General features: G+C 46.9%; 3 protein-coding genes across 3 annotated transcripts in view; 1 reads left to right on the top strand and 2 right to left on the bottom strand.

The window, feature by feature from the left end:
• The window catches only part of lyve1b (lymphatic vessel endothelial hyaluronic receptor 1b), a 51415-nt gene extending 50220 nt beyond the window's left edge, over positions 1 to 1195 (bottom strand). Inside the window, exon 1 of the mRNA XM_015963809.3 lies at positions 1061 to 1195. Within this exon, the coding sequence (XP_015819295.3) occupies positions 1061 to 1145 (85 nt within the window). The 5' untranslated portion in view covers positions 1146 to 1195. The remainder of the gene's footprint in view (positions 1 to 1060) is intronic.
• Positions 1196 to 5424: 4229 nt separating this feature from the next.
• On the top strand, positions 5425 to 20842 carry LOC107388320 (M protein, serotype 6). The gene is made up of 8 exons (XM_015963788.3): positions 5425 to 5865; positions 6618 to 6758; positions 12974 to 13174; positions 13611 to 13798; positions 15049 to 15262; positions 20141 to 20239; positions 20317 to 20384; positions 20487 to 20842. Exons 1-8 carry the CDS (start codon positions 5599 to 5601, stop codon positions 20644 to 20646), a joined length of 1338 nt encoding a protein of 445 aa, XP_015819274.1. The 5' UTR covers positions 5425 to 5598; the 3' UTR covers positions 20647 to 20842.
• A 218-nt stretch (positions 20843 to 21060) lies between these two features.
• Positions 21061 to 22418, bottom strand: part of eif4g2b (eukaryotic translation initiation factor 4, gamma 2b) — a 31767-nt gene continuing 30409 nt past the window's right edge. Inside the window, exons 24-25 of the mRNA XM_070550738.1 lie at positions 21920 to 22041; positions 21061 to 21840 (exon numbers count right to left, since the gene is read on the bottom strand). Coding sequence (XP_070406839.1) covers positions 21775 to 21840; positions 21920 to 22041 — 188 coding nt within the window. The 3' untranslated portion in view covers positions 21061 to 21774. The remainder of the gene's footprint in view (positions 21841 to 21919; positions 22042 to 22418) is intronic.

Here is a 22418-nt window from a genome sequence, read left to right on the forward strand (position 1 = left end):
CCCATAAGGTGTTAAAAACAAACGCACAGCGAGGAGGAGAGTTTCAGTTTCGGTTTTACGACGGTGAATTAAAATGTACTTGGTGGGGTGCCAAAAGCAAGCCAAAGCTCCAAGTGATCCTTTAAAGTCCAGCAGGATTGATAAACTTTTGACTAGTTTGAACCAGATTAAACAAATAAATTGTATAGCAGGTCATGTCATATCATGTTATAAACCTCAACATGGTGGTCATTGCTGCAGGAAGATAACAGAATTCCGACAGGACCTGACCTCTGGATGAACAGGAAGTGCCACAGTAGACACCAAAAGTCTCAAGAGTGACAAAGAAATTGTTTTTGCAAAGTGTATTATTGGATCTTTTTATGGTAACTACTGTTTGTATTATTCTCAGAACATTTGGAGATTGCTGTCTTTATACTGATGTGGTAAGGTGGAGAAACGAGGGCACGGGCAGGATGCGATTCTCGGACTCCCAGGTGAGAGTCATGCACGCTGACCAGTCAGCCAAAGGGACAAGTAGCCAGGGCACATGATCAATCAGGATACAGTGACCGGACACTCACACTGTCACACTTAATCTCTGTAAATAATCACATTATGTCAAATTTACAGCAGTTTTAAATTTTAAAAGATTTAAACTATTCAAGATGGTGGCAAAACACTTTGATCTCGACTGCACATGGACTAGCCGTTAGCTTATCGGTGCTGAGAGATGTAAACACTATTTTTTAACAGAGGCCTTTCAGAAAGTCATCTACTACAGCTGTAATTATTCATAACTTTTACTGATGTTTTTCTAGAATGTTAAAAGAAATAAACGCACACAACAGGCATGATTTATGTGCCTCACAGGGGTGTTAGAGGAGATAAATACTGTTAGCATCCAGAAAACATCATCTAGTTTTGCAATGAGAAACTCATTTGTACATTTAGTTTCAGTTTTGTCAGAATATGGAAGCAGAATGTGAGCTGATCACATCAAAGGTGACGTACCACAAAACAGTAGAGATGGAAGCACTAGATCAAATTTGGAAAAAGTAGATTTAAAGCAAATTCTTACCTTTACTCAGACTGGATTCAGAGAACTGCATCAAAGCAGGACTGGAGAGGATGAGAAAAAGGGTCAAACAGTAAAATCTGGCCATGTTGTTCTGTGAGGTCTACATAAAGCTGGTAAACATGAGGAGTCTGTGCTGAGTGTGCTGAGACAGTGCTGCCTGATACCCAGTGAGATGTGGAGGAAACAGGAACACCGAGGTCAGCTCTGCCTGATGACCTGTCCCAGTCCACACATCCATCGCCGGTAGGAACAGCTGGTCAGCAGAAACAAGCACGTCCAGGTCTGGTCCGGAGAATATGGAGGATTTACCAGAAATATGACAGGTTTTGCTTAAAGGAACAGGAAACTAAACAAAGGAGCTTACTTTTACAGAACACCTCAAAAACGTGCTTATTAGACGTTGACAACCTCTGCTTTATCAGGTTTGTAGAAAAGTGGTACACCTTTCCTGTTCCTCTGTTTTTCCACAGCAAACCTTTGCTTGACTGCACACAAACCAAAAGCAGCCTATCTCCTTTGTATCATCAGCTTTCTTTCACTTTGTCATTTACATCCGTTGCTGCTAACCAGTAGCCTGACCAGCTCCATGCTTCCTAGTTCTCTGTTCAGAATGAAACATTGGACGAGTCTGGCAGACCAGGCTATCTTGAACAGCGAGTAACGCCTAAATTAACTTTTTTGCTGATGACGACTGCCTAGTAGTGCTGTACACATGTGTAATCATTATTTTGGCAGTTTTGTGCAACTTACTTTAAATTTAATATTTCAGCCCAAAACCATAATTATGTCACCATCTTCAGGGTAAAACTCTGCTCCTCATCGATTTAGATGTGCTGATACTGAATGACGGCAACCCCGTGGACTTAAATATGACTGAGTAGTATTGCATAAGTGAAAATATGTGTAATGGTCAGACCTAGTGACGATCAGCCAGATCCAACAACAGCCAAACACAGAAAGTTTTAAAGAGTTTATTTAAGGCCTTGTTAAAGCGATCGGGACCAGCTGGAGTCAGTTCCGGGTGGCGTGGCCTTCTGAAAACAGCAGCGCTGTTCAGTGGTGAGGGACGCCGATGAAGGTGAGTACTCAGATTCAGGCTGGAACTGAGGCAATAGACGGGTTCCGTGGTCAGACAGACTGAGGTCGGGCAACAGGCAGACGGGCTCCGTAGTTAGGCAGGCAGGGGTCAGTAATGAGCAGGCAGGCAGGCAGGCAGACAGACAGACAGGTTCAAACGCTCGAATGACTGTAACAGGATAGCTGACGATCTCGCACTGAGCAGCAGGAGCCAGGTGCTTAAATAGGGAGCAGCACAGGTGGAATAAATCAGCTAGATTACTGCTGCTGCAGGGAGACAGGAAAACACAGAGATCATGACAATAGGCAGAGCGAATGATGTTGATGTGGGCTTTGAATGACAGAGTGCTGTCGAGGATGACACCCAGACTACACAGGGGGAAGGAAGGGTGTAGGTATTAATGAATCTCAGCAAGGCAAGATGAACCACACCAATCTTACGAAGACACTGTGCTGAGGCATTCATGTACAAATGGTCTCCTCCAGAACAGACAAAAATGTTTTATCACCTCAAAAGAAGAACACTATTATTTAAAAATAGCAGCCCCTTCTGAATTTGAGTTTCTTCACAAGATTATCTCTGTGGGGCTAGAAGGAGACAGTCATCGAGACTGACACCAAGGACCACCTCTATGATTCTGACCTCATTTAAACACTAATGCTCTGTTTGAGGAATTTCAGTCTGGTTTTAGAGAGTATCACAGCACTGAAACTGCGTTAGTGAGAGTTACAAATGATGTTCTCATGGCCTCAGATAAGAATCTTGTGTCTGTTCTAGTCTTGTTAGATCTCAGTGCTGCCTTTGACATAGTTGATCACAATGTTCTTTTAGAAAGACTTGAACATGTTGTAGGGATCAAAGGTACAGCGTTAGGCTGGTTTAAATCCTACCTGTCTGACAGATTTCATTTTGTAAATGTATATGACAAATCGTCTTCATACTCCAGGGTTACTTGTGGAGTACCACAGGGTTCAGCGCTTGGACCAATTCTTTTTACTATATATATGCTCCCAATTGGTAAAATCATTAGACAGCATGGGATACACTTCCACTGTTATGCTGACGATACTCAGTTATATTTATCCATTAACCCTGATGAACCTAATCGGTTGGGTAGATCACAGGCTTGTCTTGAGGACATAAAAAATTGGATGACTCTAAACTTTTTGCTTTTAAATCAAGACAAGATGGAAGTTCTCATCTTTGGATCAGAAATCCAGAAAAGGAAATTGCTTAGCCAATCACCTGACTCGAACGGCATTAAATTAATCTCCGAGAACAAAGCAAGGAACCTTGGTGTTATCTTTGATCAGGACATGTCATTCAAATCCCAGGTTAAACAGGTTTGTAGGATTTCCTTTTTCCACCTTCGGAATATTGCTAAGATTAGAAGCATCCTTTCCAGGAGTGATGCTGAAAAACTAGTTCATGCATTTATTACATCAAGACTGGATTACTGTAATTCATTACTCTCAGGAAGTCCACAGAATGTAGTTAAAAGTCTTCAGCTTGTCCAAAATGCTGCAGCTAGAGTTCTGATGAGAATTAAAAAGAGAGATCATATCTCTCCTGTCCTAGCTTCCCTACATTGGCTACCTGTTAAATTCAGAATACATTTTAAGATCCTCCTTCTCACATATAAAGCTCTTAATAATCAAGCTCCATCATACATCAGTGATCTGATTGTTCCATATGTTCCTAACCGAGCACTTCGCTCTCAGACTGCAGGTTTACTGGTGGTTCCCAGAATATCTAAAATTAGGATGGGAGGCAGATCTTTTAGTTATCAGGCTCCTCTCCTGTGGAACCAGCTCCCAGCGTTAGTCCGTGAGGCAGACACCTTGTCTACTTTTAAGACTAGGCTTAAAAAATTTTTATTTGATAGGGCCTATGGTTAAAATCTGATGTTGTTCTAGATCTGGACAAGTGGGGGAGTAGAGGGAGGTGGAGTGTACAGTCGGTAAAGACGGCTCTCCCTTGCCCTGACTCCAACATGCCTCCATCTAAAAGGCTAGATTATTCAGTGTTATCTCTGTAGTTATGCTGCTATAGGCTTAGACTGCTGGAGGATACACTGACCACTTTTCACACTCGGCTACTTTTTTCTACCATCTGCTCTTTAACTGTATTATTTTCTGCAATTTCAGCTGTTAACTTTATTTTTTCTCTAAGTGTTTTTCTCCCCAGAAGAAGCTACAATGATGTTCTGCTGAGCTGTGGTGGCCTCATGGAGGGGGCCATCGGCTTGAACACTGTTGTTAACCATTTAATCATTTTCCCTCTCCTGATAACATTTTACTCTCTTTGACGTTGGATGTGCTACTACTAGTTTACTCGTTTAATTATAGATCCACTAGGATAAATACAATAAAGTTTATCTCTCACCAAATAGAATATTTACTAAGAAATCACAATATAACTATAGACACATTACTTGGTATATATGTTGTGTGTGTGTGTGTGTGCGTGCGTGCGTGTGTGTGTGCGTGTATGTCTGTGTGTGTGTGTGTGTGTGTGTGTGTGCGTGTGTGCGTGTGTGCGTGTGTGCGTGTGTGTGTGTGTGTGTGTGTGTGTGTGTGTGTGTGTGTGTGTGTGTGTCTGCTCTGTCTTCTCCATCCCCAGTGAGTCGTGGAGGATGGCTGCTTATACTGAGCCAGGATTCTCTGGAGGTTTCTTCCTGTTAAAAGGGAGTTTTCCTCTCCACTGTCGCTAAATGCTTGCTTATAATGAGGATTGCTGTAAAGTCGCAGACACTAGTCAGTGACTTGATGCAACCTGCTGGGTTCCTTATATAGGAAACTTATTACTGATTGACTTAATGAACTGACCTGAATTGGAATATTTATTATGTGAAGTGCCTTGAGACGACTCTTGTCGTGATTTGGCGCTATATAAATAAACTTGAATTGATGTTCCCCTCAGCAGAGGTCCCTGAGGACATACTTAGAGTTTGAAACATTAGCTTAGTCTTGTTTGTATTGAGAAGACTGGCTTGAATCTGGACCTGATGTAACTTTGTTTTGGTTTTGTGCTTCAAAAATGAACTGGTGTATTTAAAACAACTGAATTCAAATTCACTTTTTGAAGATAATTCAGATTTTTGCTCTCAGGTAAAATATTTTACATGTTTTATAATAAATATTTCGTTTGAATAAATATTTTAAGATTTCTTGAGAAGTCTTTTATTTCTTAACTGCTACCGAAGTTTTCCTTTTTCCATGGCAGATGGAATGTTTTGGCTCTGATCCACACACATTTGAGCGATCACATTACCTCATGACTAATAAATGAGCCCTGGCTGGTGATCTGATACACCCGGTGAACTCCAGATGAAACTGAGAACACCGTTCAGTTTGATGGTCGGTGGACCGACAAACAAGAAGCTGTCTTCTGTCTTTGTGAGCAGCCTCACAAAAACAACGAAGACATTCTGGTGGAGCTGTGACCTGTAGATGTAGACATGCCAAACAGGTCCCGGTCCCACACGGACCTGCAGACAGCCGGGAAGCCCTCAGGAGACGACAGCTTGCACACGTCATTCTCCATGAGCAGCAGTGGCTTAAACCGAGGTGGGCGCTTTGGGTATGGGATCACAGAAGAGGTCAAAGTTCTCCCCAGGACCCCCAGGCGGCCCATGCGGGCGGTCCGGCCCATCAGCGCCATCAGCTCTGGTGGCTCATTCCTCCAGCTGAATCACCTCCAAGGAGAGCTGGTCCGAAAAAGGAAGGTGAGAACTGAGATTCCAGTCTGAACATTCTGAGAGTTTTCTGTTTCTCTCAACACTAACAGAAAAAAAAACAACTTTTAAATGTTTCTTTATCTCCAGCTGAATCCCTCCTAATCAGAGAATGCCAATGATGAACGGTTTCATGGCTTTTATCGGGATACGCTGTTAATAGCAGTTCCACGATGGCAGTACCAACACAGCTAAATCATTTATCAACATTCCAGAAAGACAAATCCCATTATTGCTTTCCCTCAGGATTTTCCGGGTTAGGTCATCCTGACTTCTCAGACGAGAGAGAGCAGAGTCTCCTAACAGCTGACAGCCTTCGTGTTTGAAACAATCTGCAGGCTTTTGCTTCTGAGCCGGAGGCCATCGAGGTCTCAGTCTCCTCACAAAGGTTACTGTGGTTTTACTGAGATTTTCATTTGCTCCAGGTGCCACAGAAAAGCAGAAGTCCTGAAGATGATGCTGGTTTGTGAACCAGACCCGCGGGATGAGCGTTGACGTCTTACTGCCAGTCTGGAATGCACCTCAAGCTTCAGAGTAGTTAGGATCAAGAAACACAAATGGCTTTAAATCTGTAGGGAGATTAAAGTCAACTAATGGATGGAATGAAGAATATAATTGAAATAGAGATTTATTGAAGTTGAAGGTTTATCAGTTTATTCGTTTATGTATTTTCTATTTTCTAAATAAAACTCAGCAGCTTTTGCTCCTTATCACACATCACCGATGATATCCACTTCCCTCAGGAATGTGAAGACCTGAAGAAGGAAAACAAGTACTTATCAAATGAGATCCACATGGAGCGGATCGTGATGCGTTCGGAGAACGAGCTGACCATGAGGAACCTCAGGAACCTGAACCAGGAGCTGCAGATGCAAGTCAAGGAGGTCTGTTTGTACACTGCACATGGTCTCCAACAGCAAATCAATCAACAGACTAAAACACACCCTCACATGACCCTCAGTACATGGTGATGATGGGAGCGGTCCATGTTGATTTGTTTTCAAAGCTCTAAGAGGTACAAAAACACGATAAAAACAAATGCATTGTCTGTTCTTTAATGCAACAGTTTGAGTCACCAAATCTTATTTAATGGGGACATATTATGACTTTCTTCTAAGTTATAACAGTTCTATAATCTTCTTCGTCTTCGTCTTCGTCTTCCTCCGCTTATCCGGGTCCGGGTCGCGGGGGCAGCATCCCATTTAGGGAGCTCCAGGCCGTCCTCTCCCCGGCCTTGTCCACCAGCTCCTCCGGCAGGACCCCAAGGCGTTCCCGGACCAGATTGGAGATGTAACCTCTCCAACGTGTCCTGGGTCGACCCGGGGGCCTTCTGCCGGCAGGACATGCCCGAAACACCTCCCCGGGGAGGCGTCCAGGAGGCATCCTGACCAGATGCCCAAACCACCTCAACTGGCTCCTTTCGATCCGGAGGAGCAGCGGTTCTACTCCGAGTCCCTCCCGAGTGTCCGAGCTCCTCACCCTATCTCTAAGGCTGAGCCCGGCCACCCTACGGAGGAAACTCATTTCGGCCGCTTGTATCCGCGATCTCGTTCTTTCGGTCATTACCCAAAGCTCATGACCATAGGTGAGGATTGGGACGTAGATCGACCGGTAAATCGAGAGCCTGGCTTTCTGGCTCAGCTCCCTCTTCCCCACGACAGATCGGCTCAGCGTCCGCATCACTGCAGACGCCGAACCAATCCGCCTGTCGATCTCCCGATCCCTCCTACCCTCACTCGTGAACAAGACCCCGAGATACTTAAACTCCTCCACTTGAGGTAGGACCTCTCCCCCGACCCGGAGGTGGCAAGCCACCCTTTTCCGGTCGAGAACCATGGTCTCAGATTTGGAGGTGCTGATCCTCATCCCAGCCGCTTCACATTCGGCCGCGAACCTACCCAGCAAGAGCATAAGGTCAGAGCTGGATGAAGCTAGGAGGACCACATCATCCGCAAAAAGCAGAGACGAGATTCTCCTGCCACCAAACTCGACACACTCCACACCACGGCTGCGTCTAGAAATTCTGTCCATAAAAGTGATGAACAGAACCGGTGACAAAGGGCAGCCCTGGCGGAGTCCAACCCTCACTGGGAACAGGTCCGACTTACTACCAGCTATGCGGACCAAACTCACGCTCCTCTGGTAAAGGGACTGAATGGCCCTTAACAGAAAGCCACCCACCCCATACTCCTGGAGCGTCCCCCACAGGGTGCCCCTGGGGACACGGTCATAAGCCTTCTCCAAATCCACAAAGAACATGTGGATTGGTTGGGCAAACTCCCATGCCCCCTCCATCACCCTTGCAAGGGTATAGAGCTGGTCCACAGTTCCACGGCCAGGACGAAAACCACATTGCTCCTCCTCTATCTGAGATTCAACTATCGATCGGACCCTCCTCTCCAGTACCTTGGCGTAGACCTTTCCAGGGAGGCTGAGGAGTGTGATCCCCCTATAGTTGGAACACACCCTCAGGTCACCCTTCTTAAAGATGGGGACCACCACCCCGGTCTGCCACTCCCTAGGAACTGCCCCCGAAGACCACGCAATGTTGTAGAGACGTGTCAACCATGACAGCCCTACAACATCCATAGCCTTGAGATACCCAGGACGAACCTCATCCGCCCCCGGGGCTCCGCCGCTGTGTAGTTGTTTGACTACCTCAGCAACTTCTGCCAAAGAGATCGGACAGTCCATCCCCAGGCCTCCCAGCTCTGGTTCCTCCTCGAAATGCGCATTGGTGGGATTGAGGAGCTCCTCAAAGTATTCCTTCCACCGTCCGACTATAGCATCAGTTGACGTCAGCAGCTCCCCATCCCCACTGTAAACAGTGTGAGCGAGTTGCTGCCTTCCTCTCCTGAGGCGCCGGACAGTTTGCCAGAACCTCTTTGGAGCCAATCGATAGTCTTTCTCCATGGCCTCACCAAACTCCTCCCACGCCCGAGATTTTGCCTCGGCAACTGCCACTGCTGCACCCCGCTTGGCTATCCGGTACCTGTCTGCTGCCTCCGGAGACCCACAGACCAGCCACGCCCTGTAGGCCTCCTTCTTCAGCCTGACGGCTCCCCGAACCTCTGGTGTCCACCAGCGGGTACGGGGGTTGCCACCACGACTGGCACCGGCCACCTTACGACCACAGCTAGCAACAGCCGCCTCGACAATCGCAGAGTGGAACAAGGCCCACTCGGACTCAATGTCCCCCACTGCTCTCGGGACGTGGTCAAAGCTCTGCCGGAGGTGGGAGTTGACAGGTTCTTCTGCCAGGCGTTCCCAGCAGACCCTCACTATGCGTTTGGGTCTGCCAGGTCTACGCGGCATGTTCCCTTGCCATCTGATCCAACTCACCACCAGGTGGTGATCAGTTGACAGCTCCGCCCCTCTCTTCACTCGGGTGTCCAAAACATACGGCCGCAGGTCAGATGATACGACTACAAAATCTATCATCGACCTGTGACCTAGGCTGCCCTGGTACCAAGTGTACCGGTGGGCATCCTTATGTTCGAACATGGTGTTCGTTATGGCCAAACTGCGGCTTGCACAGAAGTCCAATAACAAAACACCGCTCGAGTTCAGATTAGGTGGGCCCTTCCTCCCAATCACACCCCTCCAGGTCAAGCTGTCATTGCCCACGTGAGCATTGAAGTCCCCCAGCAGGACAATGGAGTCCCCTGATGGAGCACTATCTAGCACTCGTCCCAGGGACTCCAAAAAGGGTGGGTACTCTGAACTGATATTTGGCCCATAAGCACAAACAACAGTCAGGACCCGTTCCCCGACCCGAAGGCACAAGGAAGCTACCCTCTTGTCCCCCGGGGTAAACCCCAACACACAGGCAGAGAGTCTCGGGGCTAACAAAAAGCCAACCCCAGCCCTCCGCCTCTCACCCAGAGCAACTCCAGCAAAGTAGAGTGTCCAACCCCTCTCCAGGTCTCGGGTTCCAGAGCCAATGCAATGTGTCGAGGTGAGTCCGACTATATCTAGCCGGTACCGCTCAACCTCTGCCACAAGCTCCGGCTCCTTCCCCGCCAGCGAGGTGACGTTCCATGTCCCAAAAACTAGTTTTCTTGTCCAGGGATTGGACCGCCAAGGCTCCCGCCTTGGTCTGCCACCCGATTCGCATTGCACCGGACCCTTCATGTTCCTCCTGCGGGTGGTGGGTCCACAGTTGGACGAGCCCATGTATCCGGTTCGGGCTGGGCCCGGCCGGGCCCCATGGGCGAAAGCCCGGCCACCAGGCGCTCGCTCACGGGCCCCAACCCCAGGCCTGGCTCCAGGGTGGGACCCCGGTAACCCTCCGGGCCGGGTACTCCGACTCTTCGTTTTAACCGCCATGAAAGATCCTTCGAACCGTTCTTTGTCTCACCCTTCACCTAAGACCAATTTGTCATGGGAGACCCTACCAGGGGCACTAAGTGCCCCAGACAACATAGCTCCTAGGATCATTAGGGCACTCAAACTCCTCCACCACGATAAGGTGACGGTTCAAGGAGGAGAGTTCTATAATCAATATGAAAAATGTTTTTTGCCCTAAACCCCTCTCACAAAAAGCAATTTTAGCAGTTTGATTCTTGACGTTTTCCGTACCTTCCAGAATGAGCCGTTTTAGGGCTCTGTCACTTTAAGACAACAGGCTGGAGTTGGCCACGCACACACATTCCCTGCTCAGGCTGGGAGAAGTTAAGAAGCTCAGAAATCCACGAGGGGATTTGAGTAGAACCAGAACAGGGAAGTCTGTGCTGGCCTCAAGAGCCCCGTGGCAGAGTTTTGAAAAATACCTGCAAGCTCCTAGAGCCCAGATCAGTGTCTGATCCAGCTCAGGAAGGTCTGTGCTGAGCTCCAGAAGAAGATAGGCAGCTTAAAAAACTCCTAGCAGGCCAGAGAATCTGGTTTCTGGATCAGAACCAGCTCAGAACCCCCACACCCCAACCTCCAGAAGGGGATGTTTTAAAAAAATTCCTACTGGACCAGGGACGCTGGTTTCTGGGTCGGAACTGGCTCAGATCTACCCACCCTCTCTTGGATGACAGATGTCTCTCTCTTTCTCTCTAACGCGCTAAGCTACGTTACGTGAACAGTGTCATGTTCTGCGGGTGGAGATGGCAGACCATGTGTGGTGGTGGGTTTCAGGAGGCAGAAGATCAGGCAGACGGATGAAAAAATAAAAAGATGTTTAATCGTAGACTGGGAGCAACAGGACGAACGAACATGCACAAACGACAATGATCCGACACCAGACACAGACAAGACAGAGCTTATATACACAGGGAGAAGTGATTAGGGAAAATGGCGGCAGGTGTGTGAAGTGAGGGATGGAGGGAAGACAGGTGAACCTAATAATCAAAATGGGCAAACAGAAACAGAGGAGGGCCAAATAACCTAAACACTAAGACACAAAACTAAACCAAGAGGCTGCGGGAAGGACTAACACACACACCATCAGAACTACACACACAGAGCTGGGGACAAAGAAGCTGGGGACTACAAGGACACAGAATGTAAATGAGACCAAGACCTGGGAGGAATAGACTTAAAGGACTACCAACTTAAGACACATAATGGACGCAGACAAAGGACACATGAGGGCGCTAGAGGACAACAAAAGGGGAATCTAAAGAGGGATGGAGGACATAAGGAGACACATGGGGAAGTCACAGACGCAGACATGACAAACAGATATTAACGAGTATGAAACAGCTGACAAACACTCATTATAGTTTATTATTGTCAAGAATCAATATTATATGACCTTTGACTCTCTTCGACTCTCCTCACCCGTCACACCTGGTGTGGAGTGTGGTGCCTTGGTCTGCCTGAGTGTTCGCGGCTCCTGGGTCAGGGGGTTTAAGATTTTTGGACTCTGACTGATAAATCCAGGTGGCTGCCTGGTGGGGTCTGGGTCCCTGAGCTCTACTGGGTCCCCGGCGGGGCTGGTCGCCCCTGGGTCCCGGGTCGTTGGGTTCCGGGTCGCTGGGTTCCGGGCTCGGCCGGCTTGGGCGTGGGAGGGTGCGGGCGGGCCTGTGGGCTTGCCGCTGATATCCCCCGGGGCTCTGCCGGCTGCTGGTTGTGGGCCCCCAGGGCAATCCTCTGCGCCTCTCGAGGGGGCGGGGGCTTTTCTGGTCGCAGTCCCCCCGGGGTTCCTGTGCTCTGGGGCAACTCCTGGATCTCTGGGACTTGGAGCTCCTTCTATCTCCTACACGTCTTTGGGGGCAGATCTGTGGCCCCTCACACTCTCTATTGGACGCTCCTATAGAGAAACCTTACATAAACAAGCGCGTGTACACACACAGGTGCTCACATGGTGCTCTCATAAGTATGGACTTGGGCACGTTCAACACATGTCTTAAGGATGTGGTTGGCACTAAATGCACTATGGTTTATTATGGCGATTGTTCAGTAAAACAATGTTGATTTTATATTTCCTCATCAGGTTGACGCAGTGATAGTTTGCTCCTGTTGTATTGTTGTGTGTCCCTTTTCTGCAGGTCTAGAAGCAGACTCTTGTTCATCATTGATTGTTTATTTTTGTGGATTTCCATTCATTTTAGTAGCTGCATTTATGCCTAACCCTAACCAGTGTAGTCCAAACCACATCTTACCTCTAAACACCACCCACCTTGAAACAGGGGTCCGCCTTATTAGGACTGGATTTTGGTCCTATAAGGCCCATCGGTCTCCAGAAGATTAATGAATATGCCGGTTTTGGTCCTAAGCAGGATATTTGTACAAGTACACACACAAACACACACATGCACACACAAAGTAAACGTACAAAGTTCAATTGATTTCAGTTGAATGAGTGGTTGATTGGGCTCCACTTTCCTGGCTCTCTCTCTGGTTGTTGCTATTTGTCACAGAGCAGCATAAAAATGACTCCCACTGATCCCCAGCCATTACACATTAGTTTCAAGGTCGTCTGCAGGGAAACTGGGGTTCACCAGTTTTTTACACTAACTCTAGTTAAAGACACTAAAATCGTTCAGTGTGCTACATCTCTGAATGCACTAAAGCTGACAGAGTTGTGTTACAGACAAAAACAAAGGCAGGCCTCTATAGTTTCCTGAAACAATCAGCTTACTCACCCCTCCCCCTGTTTTGTCTCCAGCTAAAGCAGACGCTGCATCAGAGCCAGCAGAGGGCGACGTTATGTTCTCGAGTTGCAGCCGAGGCGGAGGAGACCAGAGGGGAGGCTGAGAAGAGCAGGGCCTTGGCTGAGGCTCGGGCCCTTGGCTGTCAGAGGGACAAGGAGACAGCTGAGGCTGACAGGAGACAGCTGAGTGAGGAGCTGCAGCTGCTCAAAAAGGAGGTACATAAGCAGATCTGCACCTTTGTGCCCTGGGCAAGGGAGGATACAACTTAGATGCTTTCTATTAAAACAGATGTGAAATGTGGATTAAATCGCTGGACAGAAAATGTATTTTCTTGTATAATTAACGGAAACAACTAGCAGTATTTGCAGCATGTCTGAAATAAAATCAGGGGTAAATGATGGCAGATTAATCTAAAGAACTGGGTGGGGTCATAGTGAGGAACAAATATGAAGTAGTTATGTAAAACGATCATCTTCATAATGATACGTTGATGTGGAGCTGCCTTTAGACAGAACAGATGTGGGGTTTTCGGATGCTCGCTGTAATCAGAATTATTTTCCCTGAATTAGCCTCAGGCGTAAACATCATGCATCACCAGTGAGTGAAATCTAATCAGTCATGATCTCTGACACCCACCTCCTCCTTCTGCAGCACACCGATCTGCAGCTTTCACTGGCACAAGCAGAGAAGAACTACTTTGAAACAAAGCTGAAGCTGGACCGAGTCTCTGGTGAGAAGCAAGCCCTGCTGCAGGAGAACAAAAGTCTGGAGGGAGACCGAGATGATCTGAGACTCAGGCTCAGACAAGTCACCCAAGAAAATGCTCAGATTAAGGAGAGGTTGGTTTGGTTTGTTGAAAGAAATGCAAACTTGTTCTCTATGCCATCAGCTGTTTTGTGGAGGCAATAACACATTTAAGGTCCAGATTCACCAAGAATGCACTGCACCTGTCTTGTGCAGCATTTTATGCACATCATTTGTTCATGCAATCAGTTTCTGCTCAGTATCAGATTCATAAACAATGGTGCTATATGCACTGCTCCAAAATACATTTCAGCAGGAGAAATTGGGCTTTTTTATGGGATCATGGCTATCCTTGGGGCGACGATGGCACGGGAGTTAAATGCTTACCCCTTAATCAGAAGATTGCAGGTTTGAAGCTCGCTCAGTCTGTCGCTGTCGTTGTTTCCTTGGGCAAAACACTTAACCCACCTTGCCTGCTGGTCGGAGGGACCGGTGGCGCCCTCTGTTATGGGCCATTCCCATCTGTACCGGGTCGGCCCGGGCCGGGTAGCGTAGGTTGTTTACATATCTGGGTGGCCTGGTATTTTTCCGGGCCAACCAAGGCTCATTCTCAGCCCTCTTCTCGAGGGGGTCTGCTTCAGGCCGACCAGGGCCAACACACCCACTGCTGACAGCAAATTCACACCTTCCATTAGAGCAAGCCTCTGATTGGTGGGTAGAATCAGCCCATTCACACCTTCCATTAGAGCAAGCCTCTGATTGGTGGGTAGAATCAGCCCACATGGGCTTAAGACAAGGATGTGTGGAATCAACCGGGCCAGGCTGGGGCCGACTGGGGCTACCCGGCCCGGGCCGACCCGGTACAGATGGGAATGGCCCATTAGTGTGCTCCAGGGCAGCTGTGGTATAGCTCGTCCCCACCAGGGTGTGAATGGGTAAATATCTGATTGTGTTCTAAAGCACCTTGGAGGGGGGGGGGGGGGGGGTCCGGGACTCTAGAAGGCGCTATATCAAATACAGGTCATTTACCATTCTTAGCCTACAAATATAGACTGAAGCAATAATTGTAGTAAAAGCAAAAGTGTTTGCACTGCCGGTTGGTCTAGCCATGCTCTTGTAGCCCTAGCAAAAGGACTGAACTAATGACTGTTTGAACAGTCAGTCTGTTTCCTGTGGGTCCACCTCAGGGCTCCTCTGCTTATCTGCTCAGTTAATGAATTCATGCCACAATGTTCATTGCTGCTCACTGCTGGAGCTATAAGGAAGTGAGAGTGGATCAACAAAGTCCAAAAGTTTAATCATGCATATTTGTTGTTGAAACTGATTCTTAGCATTGTTTTCACAGTGAGATGAATCTGAAGCGCAGAGCAACAGCAGCAGAGGAGGAAAGCAAAAGAGCAAACCAGGCTCAGCAGGAGGCCGAGGACCAGAGACGTCTGTCAGAGAAGGAGAAGCAAGAAAAGATGTCCGAGTGCCTCAGCTGGAGAGAGAAGCACCACGAGTTAGCAAACGTCTTCCGGATTCAGGAGGACCTGAAAGCTCAGAGGCGCAACAAAGCAGTAAGAATGGAGCTGTGGACATGCCAGAAGCTTTTTCATTACAGAACTGAAATTCAGTTATAAAATTGACTTTGAAACTTCTAAGACAGGTGCTGGTCATAAAATTAGAATATAAAATTAAAGATTATTATTTCAGTAATTCAATTCAAAAAGTGAAACTTGTCTATTAGTTTCATTCACTACACAAAGACTGATATCCATCCATCCATCCATGCATCCATTTTCTCCCACTTATCGGGTCGCGGGGGCAGCAGCCTAAATCGAGAGGCCCAAACTTCCCTCTCCCCAGTCACTTGGGTCAGCTCTTCCGGGGGAATCCCAAGGCGTTCCCTGGCCAGATGAGAGACATAGTCCCTCCACCGTGTCCTGGGTCTTCATTTAGGCCTCCTCCCAGTTGGACGTGCCCGGAAAACCTCACCAGGGAGGCGTCCAGGAGACATCCTAATCAGATGCCCGAGCCACCTCAACTGGCTCCTCTCGATGTAGAGCGAATCTACTCTTATCGCCTTCTGACTCAGCTCTCTCTTCACCACGACAGACCGGTACAACACCCGCATCACCGCAGATTCAGCACCAATCCACCTATCGATCTCGCGCTCCAGCTTTCTCTCACTCGTGAACCTCTAGATACTTAAACTCCTCCCCTTGGGGCAGGACCTCATCCCTGACCAGAAGAAGGCATTCTACCCTTTTCCGACTCAAGACCATGGTCTCAGATTTAGAGGAGCTGAATCTCATCCCAGCTGCTTCACACTCGGCTGCAAACCGCTGCAGCGAAAGCTGGAAATCACGTTCTGATGAAGCCAACAGGACCACATCATCTGCAAAAAGCAGAGACCTGATCCTCAGGCCGCCAAAAAGGTTCCCCTCAACACCTTGGCTGCACCTAGAAATCCTGTCCATAAAATTTTGAACAGAATCGGTGACAAAGGGCAGCCTTGGCGGAGTCCAACTCTCAATGGGAATGAGCTCAACTTACTGCTGGTAAGGCAGACCAAGCTCTGACACCGGTCATACAGGGACCTACAGTGGGGCAAAAAAGTATTTAGTCAGCCACCGATTGTGCAAGTTCTCCCACTTAAAATGATGACAGAGGTCAGTAATTTTCATCATAGGTACACTTCAACTGTGAGAGACAGAATGTGAAAAAAAATCCATGAATTCACATGGCAGGATTTTTAAAGAATTTATTTGTAAATCAGGGTGGAAATTAAGTATTTGGTCACTTCAAACAAGGAAAATCTCTGGCTCCCACAGACCTGTAACGTCTTCTTTAAGAAGCTTTTCTGTCCCCCACTCATTACCTGTATTAATGGCACCTGTTTGAACACACTATCTGTATAAAAGACACCTGTCCACAGCCTCAAACAGTCAGACTCCAAACTCCACTATGGCCAAGACCAAAGAGCTTTTGAAGGACACCAGGAAAAGAATTGTAGACCTGCACCAGACTGGGAAGAGTGAATCTACAATAGGCAAGCAGCTTGGTGTGAAAAAATCAACTGTGGGAGCAATTATCAAAAAATGGAAGACATACAAGACCACTGATAATCTCCCTCGATCTGGGGCTCCACGCAAGATCTCATCCCGTGGGGTCAAAATGATCATGAGAACGGTGAGCAAGAATCCCAGAACCACACGGGGGGACCTGGTGAATGACCTGCAGAGAGCTGGGACCACAGTAACAAAGGTCACCATCAGTAACACACTACTACACTACAGGGAATCAAATCCTGCAGTGCCAGATGTGTTCCGCTGCTGAAGCCAGTGCATGTCCAGGCCCATCTGAAGTTTGCCATAGAGCACATGGATGATACAGCAGAGGATTGGGAGAATGTCATGTGGTCAGATGAAACCAAAGTAGAACTTTTTGGTATAAACTCAACTCGTCGTGTTTGGAGGAAGAAGAATATTGAGTTGTATCCCAAGAACACCATACCTACTGTGAAGCATGGGGTTGGGAACATCATGCTTTGGGGCTGTTTTTCTGCTAAGGGGACAGGACGACTGATCCGTGTTAAGGACAGAATGAATGGGGCCCTGTATCGTGAGATTTTGAGCCAAAACCTCCTCCCATCAGTGAGAGCTTTGAAGATGATACGTGGCTGGGTCTTCCAACACGACAATGATCCCAAATACACCGCCCGGACAACAAAGGAGTGGCTCCGTAAGAAGCATTTGAAAGTCCTGGAGAGGCCTAGCCAGTCTCCAGACCTCAACCCCATAGAAAATCTGTGGAGGGAGTTGAAAGTCCTTGTTGCTCAGCGACAGCCCCAAAACATCACTGCTCTCGAGAAGATCTGCATGGAGGGATGGGCCAAAATACCAGCTACTGTGTGTGCAAACCTGGTAAAGACCTATAGTAATCATTTGACCTCTGTTATTGCCAACAAAGGTTATGTTACAAAGTATTGAGTTGAATTTTTGTTATTGACCAAATACTTATTTTCCACCCTGATTTACAAATAAATTCTTTAAAAATCCTGCCATGTGAATTCAGGATTTTTTTTCACATTCTGTCTCTCACAGTTGAAGTGTACCTATGATGAAAATTACTGACCTCTGTCGTCATTTTAAGTGGGAGAACTTGCACAATCTGTGGCTGACTAAATACTTTTTTGCCCCACTGTAACAGCCTGTATCAGAGGGCCTTGTACCCCATACTCCCAGAGTACCCCCCACAGGGCCCCCCGAGGGACGCGGTCTAATACCTTCTCCAAATCCATAAACACATGTAGATTGGTTGGGCAAACTCCCACCCCAGGACCCCCCTAAGGGTATAGAGATGGTCCAGTGTTCCACGGCCAGGAAGAAAACCACATTGTTCCTCCTGAGGTTCAACAATCCGATGAACCCTCCTCTCCAGATCCGCTGAATAGACCTTACAAGGGAGGCTCAGGAGTGTAATCCCCCTGTAGTTGAACCATCACCCGGGTCTGCTAGTCCAGTGGAACTGCCCCTGATGTCCACGCAATATTGCAGAGCCGTGTCAGCCAATGCATCCCTGCTTCATCCAAAGCCTTAAGGAACTCCGGACGGATCTCATTCACCCCTGGAGCCTTGCCACAGAGGAGCTTTTTGACCACCTCAGTGACCTCAGCACCAGAGATTGGAGAGCCCAACTCAAAGTCCCCAGACTCTGCTTCCTCACTGGAAGATGTGCCGGTGGGATTGAGGAGGTCTTCGAAGTATTCTACTCTGCCCACTGATCCACAACATCCTGAGTAAAGGTAAAAAAACACTGCTGCCCCCGCCACGAGCCAAAAAGCAAAAATTCACCACTGGTGTTGGGTAATTTTATCACTCCAGGATTACCTCAGAGAAAGCTGAAGAGGTTGGCTGTTCACAGAGCTCTGTGTCCAAGGTCCAAATAGAGAGGTGAAGGGAAGGACAAGATGCGGTAGAAAAAAAGTGTACAACAATAGAGATAACCTCACCCTGGAGAGGACTGTGAAAGAAAACCCATTCAACGTGTTGCTTCAGAAACCACTGTGCAAGACATGGTTTCAGCGGTCACATTCCTTGTGTCAAGCCACTCTTGAACGAAAGACAGCGTCTCGCCTGGTCTAAAGACGAACAGGACTGGACTGCTGCCGAGTGTTCAAAAGTTATGTTCTCTGATTAAAGTAAATTTTACATTTCTTTTGGAAATCAAGATTAGAGGCACATAACCTTGCTTGAGGTTTCCAGTCAGTGATGGTTTGGGGTGCCATGTCATCTACTGGTGTTGGTCCATTGTGTTTTCTGAGGTCCAAGGTCAACGCAGCCATCTACCAGGAAGTTTTAGATTACTTCATGTTTCCTGCTGCTGACCAACTTTATGGAGATGCAGATTTAATTTTCCAACAGGACTTGACACCTGCACACAGTGCCAAAGCAACCGCCTGGATTAAGAACCAGGGTATCCCTGTTCTTGATTGGCCAGCAAACCCACCTGACCAAAACGCCATAGAACATCTGTGTGGTATTGAGAAGAGGAAGATGCAATAATCCAGACCCAACAATTCAGAAGAGCTGAAGGCCACTATCAGAGCAGCACGGGCTCTTAGAACCACAGACTGATGGACTCCATGCCACGCTGCATTGCTCAGTAATCAGGTGAAAGACCCAACTTAATACCGAGTGCTGTACATGCTCATACTATTAATGTTCATGCTTTTCAGTCAGCCAACATTTCTAATAATCTTTACTTTTTGCATTGGTCTTAAACTGATTTTCTAATATTCTGAGATACTGGATTTGGGACTTTCATTACTTGTCAGGTATAATTAAACATTAACAAAATAAACATTTGAAATATATCAGTCTGTGTAATGAATGAATCCAATTTACACTCACCCAAAGGATTACCAGGAACACCATACCAATACGGTGTTTGACCCCCTGTCACCTTCAGAACTGCCTTAATTCTATGTGGCGTTGATTGAACAAAGTGCTGAAAATATCTTTAGAAATGTCAGCCATTTTGATAGGATAGCATCTTGCAGCTGATGGAGATGTGTGGGATGCACATCCAGGCAACGAAGCTCCCGTTCCACCACATCCCAAAGATGCTCTATCAGGATGAGATCTGGTGAGCGTGGGGGCCGTTGCAGTACAGTGAACTCATTGTCACGTTCAAGAAACCAGTTTGAAATGATTGGAGCTTTATGACATGGTGCATTATCCTGCTGGAAGTAGCCATCAGAGGATGGGTACATGGTGGTCATGAAGGGATAACTTTTTCATTCTAATTTTATGACCCGCACATGTATATACACTTGTTATTCAGTTAGCATATTCAGTCTCACCTTTTCCCATTCATGAACTTAAAAAATAGTTTTTGTCTTAAGTGTTCTGCTTCTGTTCAGTTAAACGTTACGATATTTTTCCTAACAGTGTCAAGTGAACATCAAGAGCTACTTCTTATGTATGACAGAAAGCGACCAGCGTGTTAAAATCCTTAAAAACCCAGATGGTAGTCCAAAGAATTTTACGGTGAGAATCACTGAATCACTTGGAATGGGTTTGAAACTGTACCATTTAACTTCTTTTGTTGTGCCACTTTAACTCAGGAGGGAGATCCGGTTTACATCAGCACTCCTGAGTCTGGTCCTAAGGAAGCCGACAGGAGTTCATCCAGGTAAGCAAGCCTGCAGACACCAAGGAGCTTCAGATTATTTGTTAACTGGGATGGTTTGTTACAGAAATACAAACTGGATTTTAACAAAATTCCCATTTTCAGGACCATGTTGAGGATTTCTGCCCCACAAGTAGGGAGGGATGTGGGTCCGAGTCACTTTGACGAGCTGCCTGCTTTTGGAGGAGAGCGGCCTGACTCCGCTCATCAACGGAGAAGCAGAAAGGTGGTGGATTACTTCTGGATCCCAACAGACCAGGAGTGATGCCTCCATCCCATCTACTCAGACCCATCAGGAGCAGAGGAGAGGGAAAATTTGTGAATGAGAGAAGAAACAGTTCTGGTGCTCATGTACTGGACTTTATTGACATTAAAGCAATAGGTGTACAATAATTCTGAATACCATACTATAAGGTCCAAATCCACTGCCCGACACATAAAAAGACTTGTGAGCACAAATCTTAAGCATTATTGAATTATTTTGCTGTTACGATTAGGGAATCACAAGTTATTACACAATGTTTCTAATTTTCATATCACCATTTTAACAATCGCATCTCCTTTTCTACATCCAAATAAAATAAGCCACTTGGGTAATGATCGTTCCAAACAGAGCAACAAAACTCCAGTTAGAGGGTCAGTTTCTACGAGGGTGCTAAGCTGCCGAATTAAAAACCTTTCACTCGTGAATATTAATACTTGTAAACCACAGGAAGCTCCTCTGAACGCATCTGCTTCACTCACATGTGCAATCAAAGGACAAAACAACATACTCAAATCTTCAGTTTGGACTCGCAGTTCTTCTGTTTCATTATCATCCCAGCATAAAACCCCAAACTCAAAAAGCCCATCTAACTAAGAGGTAGAAACAGGCCATTTTGAAATGTTAGTGGCACACTGATGTCAATTTGTTTGAAGTTGTGACATCTGGAGGGTGCAGCCACTCAGAGACGAACTGGATCAGAAAACAAGAAGAGAAGATCCTGGCCAGAAACTATCAAGCTGTTTCCATCTGATCTCAGGTTCAAAGTCCTGATTTTTACTTTTGCTTTGCTGCTGACTTAACCATCATTAGTTAAGATAACCATTAGGGGAAGTCTGACGCATCCTTAAATAAAGCAGTTTCCTAAAACAGCAGATTCAGGTTAGGAACTATTTCATGAAAAACATGCGGAGTGAAAAAGTATGAAAACAAAAGAACCATGTGTGATCAGATGAGATGCAGCAGATCGATGCCTCTGGGCCCAGCGGTGACGCTGGACTCACCAGGCCCTGCAGCCGTTTGCATCAACAGAACAGAAGCAGCCTAGCACCACCTGCTAGTGGTTACATTAAGTATGATGTTCAAGAAAAGGAAAGGCGAGTTAACAACGTCGATATATGCCACAATGATTCAGTCTGCTTCGTCCTCAGACTCCTCCTCCTCCGCCGTCTCAAGCCAGGTGAGCCACTGGTTTACCTGCAGGAAAATCATTCAGATGGTCAGGAAAGGTTTCACTCAGACATGAAGTCCCCAGGCTACAAGTGTCAGCGACTACCTGGAATAAAGCTTTTCCTTTTCCAGGGAATTCTTGGGTGATGTCTTCTTTCCATGCAAGGAAGGCTTCTTCTTCAATGATCTCCATGTCGTAGAAGTTGACAAAATAACGCAGCAGCATGCCTGGTTGGAAAAAATCATTTTACACAAACAGGAATTTTAAAAAGTGCCGTTTTCTACAAACGCACATCTTACATCACTTAATATACACAAACAAAACCTGGTTTCATTTTCTGTGGATCTTCATCACACAGAGCAAATAGAGCTTGTTTTTACCTTTGCTGACACGTTTCGACGTCTACTGCCACCGTCGTCTGAGCAACCACCGATGTTGGTGGCATCACTTCCGCTTATCTGTGGGCAGCAGAGGACGAGGGCCTTCTCTGTTGATCACCGAGTCCCATGAGTGGTCCAGCGTGTAAACTCTTCGTCCCCGTTCACGGTCCTGGGTCCACGCTTCTCTGATCCATAAACAGAAGTGACACCACCAACGTCGGCGG

Source organism: Nothobranchius furzeri, chromosome 4, assembly GCF_043380555.1.
Source record: "Nothobranchius furzeri strain GRZ-AD chromosome 4, NfurGRZ-RIMD1, whole genome shotgun sequence".
NCBI lineage: Eukaryota > Metazoa > Chordata > Actinopteri > Cyprinodontiformes > Nothobranchiidae > Nothobranchius > Nothobranchius furzeri.

Excerpts from the sequence above, each read along its gene's own strand:
- LOC107388320 (XM_015963788.3), top strand. The coding sequence starts at position 5,599 with ATGCCAAACAGGTCCCGGTCCCACACGGACCTGCAGACAGCCGGGAAG. Across the intron at positions 15,263-20,140 it reads CTCAGAGGCGCAACAAAGCA|TGTCAAGTGAACATCAAGAG; the intron begins GTAAGAATGGAG and ends TTTTCCTAACAG. Across the intron at positions 20,240-20,316 it reads GTAGTCCAAAGAATTTTACG|GAGGGAGATCCGGTTTACAT; the intron begins GTGAGAATCACT and ends ACTTTAACTCAG.